Source organism: Canis aureus, chromosome 18, assembly GCF_053574225.1.
Source record: "Canis aureus isolate CA01 chromosome 18, VMU_Caureus_v.1.0, whole genome shotgun sequence".
Classification (NCBI taxonomy): Eukaryota; Metazoa; Chordata; class Mammalia; order Carnivora; family Canidae; genus Canis; species Canis aureus.
Window position 1 is genome coordinate 18906851 of NC_135628.1, and position 16276 is coordinate 18923126.

At 40.6% G+C, this 16276-nt stretch overlaps 1 protein-coding gene across 4 annotated transcripts in view; it reads left to right on the forward strand.

Annotated features, from left to right (window-relative positions):
• The window catches only part of CPVL (carboxypeptidase vitellogenic like), a 126994-nt gene that overhangs the window by 56182 nt on the left and 54536 nt on the right, over positions 1–16276 (forward strand). For 3 of the 4 annotated variants that reach the window (XM_077856378.1, XM_077856379.1, XM_077856380.1), the window contains exons 8-11: positions 6832–6960; positions 7476–7607; positions 12528–12626; positions 14489–14662. In XM_077856378.1, the coding sequence (XP_077712504.1) occupies positions 6832–6960; positions 7476–7607; positions 12528–12626; positions 14489–14662 (534 nt within the window). The remainder of the gene's footprint in view (positions 1–6831; positions 6961–7475; positions 7608–12527; positions 12627–14488; positions 14663–16276) is intronic. The other variant, XM_077856381.1, reaches the window with a different exon arrangement.

Below are 16276 nucleotides of genomic sequence, written 5' to 3' on the forward strand. Positions count from 1 at the left end.
GTTACGTTCATCTGACCTGCCAGTATTTCCTTTTAGAATTGAAAATGAATTTGTGACTTAGAACTGGAAGCTTGTCCCTTTTGACCGCCTTCCCCCAATTCGCCTTCCTCCTAACCCTCTGCTTCTGGTAACCACAAGTCTGACCTCTTTTTGTTTGTTTCTGTGTGTGTGGGTTTTTTTAGATTCCACATGTAAGTAAGATCATAACACTGTTTGTCCTTCTCTGTCTGACTTATTTCACTTAGCATAGTGCCTCTGAGGTCCACCCATGTCACAAATGGTAGGATTTCCCCAGTTTTTATGACTGGATGATATTCCATCGCACGTATATCACAACGTCTTTAATGTATTCATCCATCGATGAACACAAGGTTATTTCCATGTCTTGGCTGTTGTAAATAATACTGCCATAAAAATGGGGACTGGGGAGCAGCTATCCTTTCAAGTTAGTGTTTTCATTTCTTTTGGATATATTTCCAGAAGTAAAATTGCTGGAATAAGTGTTGGTTCTATTTTTAATTTTTTGAGGCTCCTCCATACTGTTTTCCATACTGGCTGTACTGGATTTTTTTTTTTAAAGAAGCATCTTCTCAATACAACGTAATATAATATAATATAATATATTTGGGGGATCCCTTGGTGGCGCAGTGGTTTGGCGCCTGCCTTTGGCCCAGGGCGCGATCCTGGAGACCCAGGATCGAATCCCACGTCGGGCTCCCGGTGCATGGAGCCTGCTTCTCCCTCTGCCTATGTCTCTGCCTCTCTCTCTGTGTGTGTGACTATCATAAATAAATAAAAGTTTAAAAAAAATTTTAAAAAAAATTAAAAAAATATATATTTGGAAGGCAGCATGTACCTTTGGATAAATATGTGACTAATAGATATAGATCAAAATGTTTTTCTTACATGTCTATTCCTAGAGATTCTGCATTTCTTTTAAGCTCTTTTTCAAGAAAAATAGATGTTTAGATAAAGTCATACTCTTGTTAGAAGCTTTTTTTTTTTTTTTAATTGCAGGAGTGTGGACTAGAAATTAGATGACACACGGTCTAAAAATGTCTAGGAAGTTGTAGAGATTACCACAATACTGAAGTTCCAGCTTTCTCCATTCATTAATTTTTGGAACTGGCCATTTTAAAGACAATGCCTCTTCTCTCGGAGAAAATAATGGTGCTGAGTGAAGTAAGAGTCTATCCTGAGGCTAGATGAAGTCAAGGTCGCTCTAACTCAGTCCTGTTCTCCTGACTGCAGTGTCACCTATTATTCCATTGCACTTAGGCTTTTCACCATTTTGTTTTTTCAGTGTGTGCATGAAACTTTTTTCAAAGCATATCCCCTTATTCTCTTATCGCCCCCATAAATGGGGGTGGCTCCACCAACATTCTGTGGTTGGGGAGCGCAAGAGGACACCACACTGATATGACTCTTTCCAGAAGGGCGGCTCACTTCGTTTCCTTCTGGGAACATGAAGGAGTTCCTACCAGCCCCTAAGTGAATTCTTCAAAGAGACATTCCTTCCAGCTGGAGTGGCTGGGGGTCGGGGGGTAGAGCAGAGCAAAGGACGAAGTCCTCACCATACCCTTCCTAAGGCTGTCACGTCATCTCTTCCATTTCCAGGCAAAACTTGGGAACGAGGGCCTGTGGACAGTGACACTCTGTGTCTGGGTTCAGGTGTGTCTTATTTCAGAGGCTATTGCTCATTATTATCAATAGAGATTCTGCATGTTTTACCAATAAATGTATACCTAGAAGCGAGGGAGAGAATGAATATAGCTGCATCCCTTTTTTAAAACTAAACTTTAGTGGGAAATGTAGACAAGAAATGTAGTTTAAACAATAGTAACAGCTAACATATGTGACATTTCTGCAAGAAAACGTTGTTTCCATTAGAGTATTATTCTCTGACACGATTTTTTTTCTTCTAGGGGAGCTGATTGAAACTTGATTTTAGATATGAAAAGGCTTTTCCTCCTTTAAAAGTAACCGGGTGGCAGGGGTACAGTAAGTCTGCTGTGAGTGTTGCAGAAACATGTAAGAGGGGAGGGCTTCAGACAGAATACACAATTACAAGTTTCTTTAAGTCCGAGTTCATTGTGGTTTTACACATCTGGATAATTAACCAAGCATTACATTCTCTCTAGACTATTTTTACAAGTGCAATCTGCTCCTAACGTGATTTCCATTAGACTGTTCCAAACATCATTTAAGAACTTAGAGAGATCGCAGACAGAGATTCAGAACCCACTGTTCAGCTGTGATGGGGAGACCTCTTCCTCTCGTGGGAGAAATAAAAGATTGCAAGCTGAATCCTGAGATCCGTGTGATGTAAGAGAAAAACTGGAGGTTTATTGCTTCTTCAAGCCCCAGCAAATACAAGCATACACAAACACACCCTAATATCTCTGGTCCTTCTTGTCAGAGGTGAGCTCAAAGTGTGGTCACTGTGAGGAGAACGAGCCATACAACAGTGCTGGAAATTGGAGCTGGAAGCTGCTCTAAGTACTAGAAAGGAATGATAAGGGCAGACGAAAATCTTGATGTGTCGATTGCTAACCTAATTTGGACTACTGTATTAGATGAGTACGTTTGTCTGGTTGAGTTCCTCATTGGAGGGTCACTGCTGAATTTGAAAATACTACGTGTTCAAATAGTTTCTGGCCGCGCTTTTCCTCTTTTATAATCGCTTTGATGCTGTTCCGAGCTTTTTGGAGATTAGGGTCTGATCCGATGGTAGAAGGTTAGTGTTAATTCACAGACTTCAGGGGCTGCATTGGCCAGCTGCTGCCCACATTGGTGAACACCAGCAAGACATCAGAGAGACCACAGGGCTGATAATTGCGGTGGTTGTTGCTCTCGTTACAGACGGAACTCAGAACAAAAGAAGCAAGAGTTCATAAAATTACAGGATTACAATCATAAGTCCTAAGGGGCCATATAGTTCATTTCTGATCCATCATACTACCACATCTCAAACTGCACCCCCCACCCCTGGCAAATAGAAGTTTCTGTTCTATTTAAAATATATCCAGAGAAGAGAAAGCTGGGCAAGTAAGACATTTGATTTATTGTCTGGTTGTCTTTTAAACTGCTTGTGGTGGTCAGAGAATCATTAAATTGAGAAATAAATGATTCAGGAAGATAAACTGGTCTGATCTTGCAAAAAAAAAAAGTCTCAACAAGGATAGCGAAAATAATTGAAATTTCATTATAATGTTTCAGTGTCTGTTTTCCATAAAATAATCCTATAATTGTCTACTGTGTGACAGCCTGAGCCACTCAACCAATGGAATGATTAATGAAAACAGCAGTGAAGGATTTGTCACACTGACACAGGGCAAGGAAGTGTGTGATAGTCATTAGAAAGCAAAAATGAGATAAGCATCATCGTTAGGTTAGCAGATGTGGACTGAACATTGAGGAATCTGTTTTGGACATAGTTATAGAACTACCCATTTCACCACCTTCTTTTCTTTAAATGGTCAGCTTGGCAAGCATGTAGTGGATGAACCCAAGGCGGAGCCCCAGTTGAAAGACCACAGACATAGTCTCCAGGACCTTTAATTAAAGTCTGATTTAATATGAGAAATGGAAGATGTGGAGGCAGCCAACCCTCAGTGGAATTCTAGCCAGGGACATGATTGGAATGCAGAGACCCTTGTTTTCATCATTTCAAGAATGGAAAGATAAGGTTAACTTTAAATGGGTTCAAATTAAAGTGAGAGAGGTAGCCTGTTCATAGTCGATGATCAGAAATTGAGTGGGTGTTCCTTTTTAATTTCCTGCCTGGATATATCCCAGATATGCATGATGGCTGCAAGGGGGAGGATGCCATAAAAATGTGGCTGTGTTAGCCTGAATTTGTCATCACCATCAATAGAGCAATTTAAAGTCCATGTCCCTCTGTCTCAGAAAGAGTCAAAGAGATGTTTTATTGTCTGATCTTATTATAACAAGACAACTTCAGTGATAACATCCAATAGAGGAAAATGTTTAGCAGTGATGTCAGATGAGTCATTCATTTATCAAATATGTTTTTAGTTCCTACTATGTGCTGGGCAAGGTACACAGTGTGAGAATAATAATGCATAAAACTTTGGCCTACCACATAGAGGTCAAGTTTTCATAATATTTTTTTCAAAAGACATGATTAATTTTACAAGCACAAGTTCTGTGTTTTTGTGTCTTCTCAAATATCTATCACAATGCCTTTGACAGAAGAGTTGTCTAAAGAACCATCACTGAATGAAGACTATATAATACATCTTTACCAGTAAAATGATTATTCAAGGAAATTTGTTTTTTGTTCATCTTACAGAAATTATATTTGATAAATGTTCACTTATTATTCCTAATAAGAGAATATAGCACTGTTATGCAACAAATCAAATTTCAAGCATGTAAACACATCTTTATATTATCACAAGGAAGCTAAAATGTGCTCACGGTTATGAATGGATACATTGTTTTCAGTCAATACTTTGCCTAAATAATTGCTGTTGCACAAGAGAGCTGCATCAGTGAGATTTTGTATAAATTATGCAAATTACATTATTTTATCATACCTTGGAAGAAGACTAAGTTTGGTAGTAGGTCAGAGTAGATTTGATTCTGACTCTACCCTTAACTTCTCTGAACCTCCAGGCCTTCATAGAAATATGAGCATAGTGACGTCTCCAGCATATGATTAGGGTGTGGAATAAATGAAAGCTCTTGGAGGCTCCCAGCCCTTGAACTACAGACCCCTTGCAGACAGAACCTTGGAAATATTACAGAGGGTTTGCAGACTCATATATACCCACTCAATGCTTTTAGTCTATTTTGAACATATATGCATTAGTATTTTTTCATATGCATGTAGATTAATTCAAGACTCATTCATTCAGCAACTGTTTATTGAGCACTAACAAATAAACAGCATCAAACAGCATCAGGCACAGGGGATATACTAACCTCCAAAACAAACATACCCTCGTGTTCGTGGATCTTCTATTCTAGTGTGGGTGGGAGAATAACAATACACAAGATAAATAGTAAGAGTTTATAGAAAAGTGATAAGGATTTTATGGAAAAAGAGAGAAAAGAAAAAGAAAATGTAAAAAAAAAGAGAGAGAGAAAGAGAGAGTGTTAAAATTTTAGATGAGATGGCCAGGGAAAGCATCCCTAGAAGGCCTCATTGAAGGTGTAAGGGAGTTAACTATATGGACATCAGGGGGAAGAGCATTCCCCCTGGGAAAAGCTAATGCAAAGGCCCTGGTGGAAGGACCAGTACAGATCACCATCATGACTGTGGTCTAAGAGGGGCTGGAGAGGAATGAGTAAGAGGGTTGCAAGGGATAGTGTTAATGAAGTGACCAGATCATGCCAATCCTTATGCCTCCAAAAAAGCACTTTGCTTTTACTCTGAGGGAGGTGGGGGGGGGGGGGTCATTAGAGAGTTTGAGCATAGGAGTGGCAAGATCAGATTTATGTTTTAGTAGACCCCTCTCTTGAAAACAGACTGGATGAGGGGAAGGATAAAAGCAGGGAGGTGCTGGTTAGGCTACTACAATAATCCAAGCAAGAAGAGTTGATGGAACAACCCGGAGCAAGGTGATGAAGTGGGGGTCTATGAAGACACTGGAGCCTGGGCTTATTTTGACAGAATAGGTTGAGTTGACAAGGTTCACTGATGGACTTTTGTGGAGCGTGAGAGAAAGAGAGATAAGAAACGGCACTGAGGCACCTGGGTAGCTCATTTGGTTAAGCGTCCGACTCTTGATCTCAGCCCAGGTCTTGATCTCAGGGTCGTGAGTACAAGCCCTGTGATGCACTCTCCGCTGGGCATGGAGCCTACTTAAAAAAGGAAAAAGAAAAGGAAAAGAAATGGTGCCATGATTTTGGCATAAGCAGTTAGAACAGAGTTAACATTAATAGAGAGGTTGTAGGGAAGGCTTGAGGATTCAAGCTTCATTTAAAAAAATATTTTATTTATTTATTCATGAGAGGCACAGAAAGAGAGAGGCAGAGACACAGGCAGAGGGAGAAGCAGGCTCCATGCAGGGAGCCCGATGTGGGGACTCGATCCCGGGACCCCAGGATCACACCCTGAGCCCAAGGCAGGCGCTCAACCGCTGAGCCACCCAGGCGTCCCTCAAGCTTCATTTTGAACATATGAAGTTTAATATTAGACGTGCAAGTGGAGATGTCAAAAGGCAGCTTTTTCATGTAAAAAATACAAAATTATTTTTAAAATATTCCTGAAGAGTAGCTTTCTTTTCTGCGTAATCTAGAGGCAGAATTATAATGCTTGTGTCCACACAATATTTTGAAATTGAAAAAAGAACCTTGTTCTTGAAAAGGTTGGAAACAAAGATAATAGACCAGTGACAATTTTAGTAGCCAATACATATGACTGTCCTTTCCCTCTTGTTCTAATACATGTAAGTTTCAAACTGCATCATCATACAGATTTGAAGTCTTAATTTTGGCCTTGAGATCTTTTTTTTTTTAACAGTTTTAAATGGAGCTTCAGGTAAGAAGAGCCCTGTGGGTGGCAGAACTTTATTCACTGGTCCACATTATTTTATTTTTGGAAGGAAATCAGACTGTCCACCTATTCCATGGCCACTTGTCATTTTCTCGTGCACCTCCCCGGTGACTTGCCTGTCACTGACACGATCTGGGAGGCCAGCAGAAGTGAGAGGCACAGCTCTGTGCCATTGTGGAATTTACAGTGTAGGGTAACCTGGGTCTCATGTGGAGATATGGCTATTTTACTGTCATTTTAATTAGCTTAAGCACATCATGCTTATAACACCAAATTGCGATGGTTCATTTTAACACCCCTCTCAGTCTTACGCAGGGAAATATGTGCCAGCCCTTGCACATTACATCCACATTCTTAACCCCAACCCCATGATGAGCATGAAGATCAACCTGAAAGGAATTGCTCTTGGAGATGCGTATTCAGATCCTGAATCGGTAGGTGTCTCCTTTTTCCTTTCCGTTCTGTTTTCAAGGAGATTAAATCCCCTTGAATCCAATGGAGGCTCCTCTGACTTGAGACACTTAACTCGATAGAGGGAAATGGTGTTGCCCAGTTGACTTTCTGATGACTTAAATCTTCTAATTTTCATCAAGTGTTTTAAGGTGTCAACTCATTAGGTCAGCCTAGGTTGGATATGAGCATGAACGTGGAGCACATGTATGTGTGTGTATGTGTGTGTGTGATGTTTGTATTTTTGCATATGTGTGTTGTGTGTGTATGTTTGTGGTATGTGTGTGCATTGTGTGTGCAGTGTGTGTTGTGTATGTTTAGACGTGTTGTGAATGTGTTTGTGTGTTCTGGGGGATGTGCCTGGGTGTATAATTGTCTTGCTTGGCTAATTGCAACACAAGATTGACAAATGACAAAGGGTTGTTTGACCAAGAAAGTGGGCTTCCCTAGCTTCTCTCTTTCTTTCCCTGTGTTTTTTATGTTTCTCTTTTCTCCTCAGATCATAGAGGGCTATGCAACATTCCTGTACCAAATTGGCTTGTTGGATGAGAAGCAGAGAAAGTACTTCCAGAAGCAGTGTGATAACTGTGTGAAATACATCAAGGAGGAGAAGTGGCTTAAAGCCTTTGAAGTGAGTTCTGGGGCCTGCATTGCCCTGGAGCAATGAGAACCATCTGAGCTTGGTCCTAGAAGGACCGTGGTACTCGGGCATTTTGTTGTTGTTAGAGAAGGAATATCTGGTATGCTGTCCGAGAGCAGGGGGCAGATGAGTGGGGTCAAAGTGAAGAAAAGAACTGTCTGGGTCTCTTTGAATTTAGTTTGGCTCTATTTTAAACCTGTGATCACCTTGGAGTGTTTATCTAACTGTGTCTTTCATTAACTGTTTTGATTTCTTTAAATGCTGTGTTGGCCCTAAAGGCATACCCTATCTCAAGGAAATCAGAAGAAAGGCGACCCAGAAAGTGGATGCATATGCTTCAGCATATGCTTTAAACCCTTCAGAAGGGTGATATCCACACAGGACGTTGCAGTTGGAGAAGTGGCCACAGTGTGTAACGAATGTCACATGTTCTGTGTGTCAGGAACAAAGATTATGAAGTATAGTAATTTGAAACTTTTACAAAGAGCCATTGGTATTTGTAAATATCATCACAATGCTTCCCTAAAATTGAATTTGAGAATCGAATAATATGGTTCTGTTCCCCACCCTTTTCGTGGGGGTAGAAGTTATTTAAAATCTGAGACTATACTAAATATGAACATACAGGAGTGCAAGTTTTTTGTTTTGTTTTGTTTTGTTTTGCCAATGCAGACAATGATCATGTATCAACGATCCTTTTTAGGAGTTTTTTGGCCACCTTTACTATAGAGCCATCGTGTTTCACATATTAGTAAATGAGGCAAGGATTACATTTTGAGGACTTTGGTCTTTTTGTTCTTGGGAGCATATCTTGTACCAGTTTACCTAATGGCATTACTGTTATTAAGGTTGAGGCCTGATATTAATAGTCTTCTAAGCACTGCAGGTCAGCCAGTTTAGATCAAGACAGGAGATATACAAACTTACGGAGAAGGGGGCAACAAGGTTATGCTCCATTTTACAAGCGGGGTGCATGGTACTACCTGAAATCCCCAAAGCAGTGAGTGTCTTTACCATGAAATCTTACAGCAGCAAGATGTGCAGCTGAAGCCGTCCAGGAAGCCCCCACCCATACCTCAAGATGCCATTGGCCTCCTCTTTCTCTGTGTCAGGACACCTGGTGTGGCTGCAGAGTGCAGATTCAGAGTTTCTGTGTAAATGTAAATGCAAAGGAAGAGGGATCTTATGGGGACATGTAGGATTACTCTTCAACATGCAATGACACGGTTTGCAAGTCTGGTTTTAGGCTATCTGTTGTAATAGGGAGAAAGGATAAAAGATTGAACCTCTGGAATTTTTTTTTAAGATTTTATTTATTTATTCATGAGAGACACACAGAGAGAGGCAGAGACACAAGCAGAAGGAGAAGCAGGCTTTCTGCAGGGAGCCTGATATGGGTTTCGATCCCAGGACCCCAGGATCATGACCTGAGCTGAAGGCAGATGCTCAACCACTGAGCCACCCAGGGCCCCTAACCTCTAGAATTTAAAATTAATATCAAAATGTTATATCGTGTGAGACCAATAGGCAAGTGAGATATTTGATGTGTTTTTGAGGAAGCATACAGGGATTAAGTGATGTCAAGAGAAAGAACATGTGATAGGCCGTAAGGGATAAGGAAAGCAGAAAGATGTCCGTGGTGCATGATGCAACAGGCTGAGCACCCACAGGGTTAACCAAACTGTTGAAAAATTCAGGTTATTTTGTGTATTCAGAGGTAATGAGAAGATGGCCCATTAAGTTAGAGCTCTCCCAAACTAGATTCATCAGAAAACAAAGCAAAAGGGCCCAAAAAACAAAACAAAACAAAAACAGAAGACAAAAACAACAAACCTATGACAGTACACAATGTCTCTAAGACCACTGGTCCAATATCTTGAGTGATGAGTTAACATAAAAACCTTTGTATTCTTTTAAGAGAAATAGATAAAATGATACTTAGGAAAGGAAGCAAGTAGTGGTCAGATGTGTTTCAGCGTATGCACTAGAAGACTCCAAGAAATCCAGAAGCCCAAGAGAATACAAATGTCCAAATCACAAGCCTAATTAATAAAGGCTGTTTGATGCTCTGATCCCTTGAAATGATTTAATCAAAAAGCAGTAGCTCTGAGCTAGAGGGAATTTTATAGACCATCTTCCGCTCCTACACACACACACACACACACACACACACACACACACACACACATCCACACTCCACTGATGAGGAGGCGGAAGCCTGGGGTTGCTGAATTCAGTTGCCAGAAGCCACTTAATAGACTGTGGCAGGCCTAGGACTAGAATCATTCTCCCCAGATTCCCACCCTAGTGTTTCCCCTGCGGTAACTTTCAGGCAGTCTATAAAAATCCTGGGACATTTAGACATTCTGCAAGATGCACAGTGGCCCATCTCTGGCCCTGTAATGTCCCCCTTACCATGACAAGGTTCTGGATCACAGAGTTCTTTCTGTAAAACAAGTTTTGACCAGAAACTGGATTTCACAGGTCTTGACCACCCACCTTAACTTGTTTGATAACACATGATTTTTGACTCTTTCTGAAACCAGATCTTTCCTTAAGGGTGGAATCTATATTTCCATTGGTTCTGAAGATAATTTCTAAAGATAAATTCCCCAATGCTGCGTACATTCAGGACTACTGCCCACCTACAGAGTCCCCTCTGGGTGGACAAGTTAGAAAAGAAAGAGATACCTCCTCTGGGCTGACATGGTCCTGTGGCTTCAGGGTTTGGCAAGTAGATACCACCATTGTATGAGAATAAAAGCTGGCTGTTTCTCCATGTGCAGCCCAAGTCTTTTATGCAGTTTGGCAAGCAGACCTTTGGCTGTTCTCTGCCCCACCTCACCCCTCAGCCAGGCATCCCCATATAGTGCACAATCTGCACAGCCAGAGGCAGTGGTCCTGAGTGTCCGTAACGCTGCTGGAGCATACTTATCACTCCCTCCCCTTTCCACAATGACCATCCTTTTCATGCTTGGTCCCTAGCCCTGTGGCAATAGTAATTTGGATAAATTAAGTTGCTTCATGTTCAGTAAAGAAAACTAATCTAATAAAATAATGGAATTTTGTATTAAACCAAAAAGCATGGCCAGAAAGCATTTGAAGAGTAGGAGAGATGGTAGTCTGCCCCTTGGGGAGCCAGCGTGTGTGCAGGGTGGAGCATGTAGGCTGCAGAGGCATGGCCTCGGCTTGAATCTCTCCTCTGACATGATTAGGGAGGCGTCCTTGGTAAGTGACTTAACCTCTGTGTGCCTTAGTTTCCTCACCTGTAAAACTAGGATACTACTGTCCTGAATTCCTGTAAGTTGGTGTTTGAAAATGTACTGAATTCATGTTTTTATAAGAGCCCTTTACAAACTCAATATCCTCGTCCAAAAATGTCCCAATGTTCTCGATCTCTTTTGTAAGTATTCCCTTCATCTTCTTGCTCTGCCCCACGGCTGCTTCTCCCCTGCTTCTGTCACTCCCCCTCTCAAACAGGAGCTATGTTGTCTTACCTACTTTTTACCACTTGGTTCATGGGTAGAGTGGGTGTCTTCCTTGCTCCTCATTGCTGCCCTCAGATTATGTCCTGTCCCTCCAGAAGCACTGAGCTTTGACTCTCACATCCTCAAGTGATCCTACCCACCACTTCTTGTTGTAGTTGCCTAACACTCTCTAGCTTTCTCCATCTCATCCTCTGAGAATGCCTTACTGTCATTCTCTCTCAAGGACATCACTCTTGTCATCATGTCTAGTGATTACAGTGTCTGCATGAATGATCCTTTTAATACCTGGCCCCTCAGTTCCTTAGTTTCCTCTCTTTCGATAATCTTGTTCTCCTCTTTACCTTAGCTGCTCAGTCCCACTACAAATAATAAAATAAAATAAAATAAAATAAAATAAAATAAAATAAAATAAAATAAAATAAAATATAAAATAAAATAAAAATCTGACAGTCACTCCACGACCTCAGATCCTCATTGTGCCAGGTCACTTCTCTGAATATACCAATTCTAATAACAGCCCTGCAACCCCATTGTCTTCCAGTCCACCAATCCTACTACCATGTCATGATCCTTACTTAGCCCCTTCGGGTCTTAGTTTCTTATTATCCAACTGAAACTCAGGGTCATCCCAGCTCCTTTGGCAAAACCACCATCCTGGCTAAAAGCACCTGTCTACCACCCCATGTCTGCCTCTCCTGCTTCACATGACAGTGAGCATACAACCATGCTCACTGCTCTCACCACCACTGATGACAAGTTTTTGAAGTCAGAAGTCCCAAGAGAACTTCCACCAGCTCCAAGCACCTGCATATATGTCTGCAGCCTCTGCCCTCTCTCCTTGTACTATGGTGAACGGTCAATGATCCACGTCATGGCAATCCTTCCCTACAAGGCTCACTCTCACAGTCAGGGTCTTTGGGCTCCCTGTTTCCTCTGCCTAGATCTTTCCCTAGATGTCTGCATGGTTCACTTTCTTCCTTCCAGCAGGTTGACTCAAATGCCACCTTCTCAGTGAGACCTGTGTTTCCTTGTCTCTGCAGTGTCCCTTGCACTCATGCACACACACACACACACACACACACACATTCCCACATGCCCCATGACACCTCCTACCTCCTCTTTAGTTTTCCCCTTAATGCCTATCATTCTTATCATACTGAATGTTTTTCCTACGAATGCTTGCTTATTGGTCCCCTCCAGGATATAAACTTCACAAGGGAGGACTTGAGCTGCCTTGTTCACACTGCTGTGTCCCCAGTGCCTGGGACAGTGTCCAGCACACAGAAGATATGCAATAAATGGTCACTGAATGAAATAATGGAAGAATGAGAAAATTATTGAATTAATGCAATGACAAGTGCCTGTGTGTTTTTACCTACCCTAATGTTTTCCTTCTTTCTTTCTTCTCTCTCTCCTGACCTAGATACTGGATAGACTACTAGACGGTGACTTCACAAACAACCCTTCTTACTTCCAGAATGTCACAGGATGTCCTAGTTACTATAACATATTACAGTGCATGGTAATGACAACATTTTTAAAACTATGATAGTGTTTGCTTAACAGTTTTGGCAAAATCAAATTTCTTCCAATTTGAGAAACACTATAGTTGACTTTATACTAGATAAACATGTCCTAACTGTATGGCTTTATTTGGTCTACTAATCTATAGGATTTTCCCCCCACCAATGTTGTATATGCTATAACCTGACCATCAAGAATGTATGATATTCCAGATAACTCAAAACAACCTCTGATTAACACAATTTCCCCCCAGTAGAGCTTGTTATACAAAAGTTCTTTTGTCAAGGATAGAGGCCAGGATTACAGATCTGGGAATTAGGTTCCAGAATGCCAAGTCTGTAGTGAGTTTCTTGAAAATGTCCACATTATTTGTTCTGTACTTAAGACAGCTTGGATAAGCAAAATTGCCAAAGCCTTTATGAAAATATTTGCTTTGCCTTACTTTTAACTTAAGATGGTTTGTGCACTTAGTATGGCCCTCACTTCAAGCCCTTTGGAATATTTCTCAAAGTATTCAAGTAGTTTTCTTCCATTAAAAAAAGACCAAAGTTGATGTCCTTTGTGCAGAAATAATCAAATAAAACACAATCAAATAAAACAAATACCCAAAGTGGGTATTTGAATTTGTATAATCTTTATCTAGTGCATATGACAATACATTTTGTTTTTTTTTAAGATTTATTTGTTTGTTTATTTCTTTGAGAGAGAGAGAGAGCACACACAGAGGGAGTAGCAGACACCACCAAGCTCCCCCTCTGCTGCCCCCACTAAGCAGGAAGCCCTATGTGGGGCTCGATCCCAGGACCCTGGGACCATGACATGAACCAAAGGCAGATGCTTAACCTTCTGAGCCACCCAGGCACCCCAATGCATCTTGTTTTTAAAATTGCCTTATTTATGAACTATTTTATAGATAAAATATAAAGCTAATTTCAATAGAATTTGCCAACCCTGTGGTTTTGGATTTAGATTCCCCTAAGAAAAAACCATATGGTAGGCAAAAGAGAAACAGAATTTGTAATCACAGTTCTTCTTCCTTGACAAAGTAATATATTCAAAAAATTAGCAAAAATTGAGGATGCACAAGATTGTTGATCTCAAACTCTCTTTTATCCTTTTGTAATTTCTTAAAAACAGCATTTACACCCTTTCTTCTTTTAGTATGATGAATATCACAGGCTTATCAATATCACAGATTTTTATGCAGTATTTTTTTAAAAAAATAAGACTTATGGACAACTTTTTTTTGTCTAATGTCCTTCATAAAGTCATCTGTTTTTACACTTGGTGTATTTCCCCTCTTCAATTATGGTTAGCTGGTTATTTTGTATGTGTGGTTTTAATAAACAGCAGAACATGGGAAAGAAAGCCTCAGCTTTTAATCCACCATGCCACCACCCTGGCTCCTGGCTCCTCTGGTCCATTTGACCTTCGTTCCATAGAGCCTCTGACAAGGAGCAAATTGCTTTTGATAATCTCACCTCTTGCATTTTTCCTGTCTTTGCCTCAGATGGGGTTATTGATTGGAGTCACAGATTGTAAAAGGTTAGTTTGCAAGAAAGGAAAATGGAGCATTTGCAAATGGGGTGTCATCCAGTTTTGCTGTTAGTAGAATTTCAATTCCCTCAGAACCCTCAAATCCAAAATTTCTGGATGGAGACCAGTTAAGAGTCAGGTCTCATCTTGTTCATCATTGTTTATGTTACGAGAAATTTTTTTTTAATTTATTTTTTTATTGTTCAATTTACTAACATACAGAATAACCCCCAGTGCCGTCGAGAAATTTGAAGCTTTCTCAGCATGCTGTTCCTGCCACCTGGTCATGTTCCCTGATATTTTTTTGATGTCCCCTTCTGCCAGGAAGCTGAGGACCAAAATTACTATGGGACTTTTTTGTCCCTCCCACAAGTGAGGCAAGCCATCCATGTGGGAAACCAGACCTTTAGTGATGGATCTGAAGTTGAAAAATACATGCGAGAAGATACAGTCAAGACCGTTAAGCCCTGGTTAGCTGAAATCATGAACAATTACAAGGTAAGAGAGTTACTTCAGTTACTGTCTATTTCAGGAACTTTGCAGATAACCCAGAGAAGAGGTGACTTTCTTTTATTTGTGATTCAACTTCTGCCATTTTGTTTTTACTTTTAGGATATTTTACAAATACAAATAACACCCCCCTGTACTGTTTGATTTCTTTGGATTAAGTTTTCTTTTTTCCTTCTAATTAAATAACTATCCCTTGATAGTTTCTTCAAATGAAATTCTCTTTGGCACATGCCACTTCTCATCATTTCTTGAGAAAAGAGGTACAGCAGAGCCAAGATGACTGGCCTTGTGGAAGCCAATTTTGCCTTATTGCTTGCTTTATAATATTAATCCCAATGAAGTCAGGGTTAAATGAAATCAACTGGTTGTTCCAAAAAGTGCATTTTACCTCATAATTATATTCATTCCCATTGCTCAATCACAGTTTTTTTTTTTTCAGTATCTGCTTTAAGCCCCAAATGGTGTTAAGCTATCCCCTTGAAACAATGAAACAATGAATAAGAGAGGGTCCCTGTTTTGAGGAGTATAAATTCAAGCACTTTGTTACCTGAGATGTTCTTCTGTCTGATTTTCTGCTGGAGGTACCAAAGGAAAGTGAAACCGTGATGCCCTGAAAATGCAGGCAAAGGGGTCATGGACTCCTAGATTTCGCACCATGAGAGGAGGACACCAAGAACAAGTGAGATAGGAAAAAAGCATCCTGTGATTTTCTTTCCTGCTACTGCTATTCTCACCTCCTCCTTTGATCTTCCTAAATTCTCATCATCTGTCCTAGGCCTGGTCTGCAGGGTCAGTGTGCTGATGATAGAGGGGACTACCTCCTGAGGTGATCCATTTCCTCTCTATTTCCTGGCAGAGGCAAGAGTAATGTTTGAGATGAACAAAAAACAGGGCTACCAGTAACCAACATACCTTGGTAGGAATTAGAAAAAAGGCTAGCCTCCGTTCAGGATACTTCAGTTCCATCAGTCAAAAAACTCTACTAACATATTGCTTTAATTCAAATGAAACTCTTCACTACCATTTTTCTGCCAAGAGGAATATACATGCCTACAAGGTCTGTGTTAGAAATCTTTTTCCTTAGGATTTTTCAGTGTGCAGCCTTCAGTACTGTACGGGAAGTCTGTTGCCAAATGTACCCTTACTAGATTGTGTTCTGAAATATGCCGGACCTAGAAGGCCCATGTTTTGGTGTTGCCTCTAGTAAATAGTTTGAGTCCCTTGACATTCAATCCTATTGAAAAAAAATCTACGGTCAGCGGCATGCCATCTACAGACCCATTATAAATTTGCAGAACTTGATGAAATATTTTTGAAGAAAGAAAGGATCTAGCTAGATGAGGTCAGAATTTCAACCATCCTTGTGTTTGGTTCTGTTGGGGTCCTTAGTGCTTGCCTACTTGGAGCCTTCTCTGCACACCTTTTTAAAGCACTTCACTGGTTGTCCTCTTCTCCGAGTTCTCAGACCCTGTTGTCTCTATCACTGTGGCCACACTTAGAACCTTGGACTGTCATTGCAGTCTGTCCATTCCAGCACCAGCCTGGTGCAGATGTCAATAACAAATGAATGAATGAATGAAAAATCCATTCTATATAAATTAG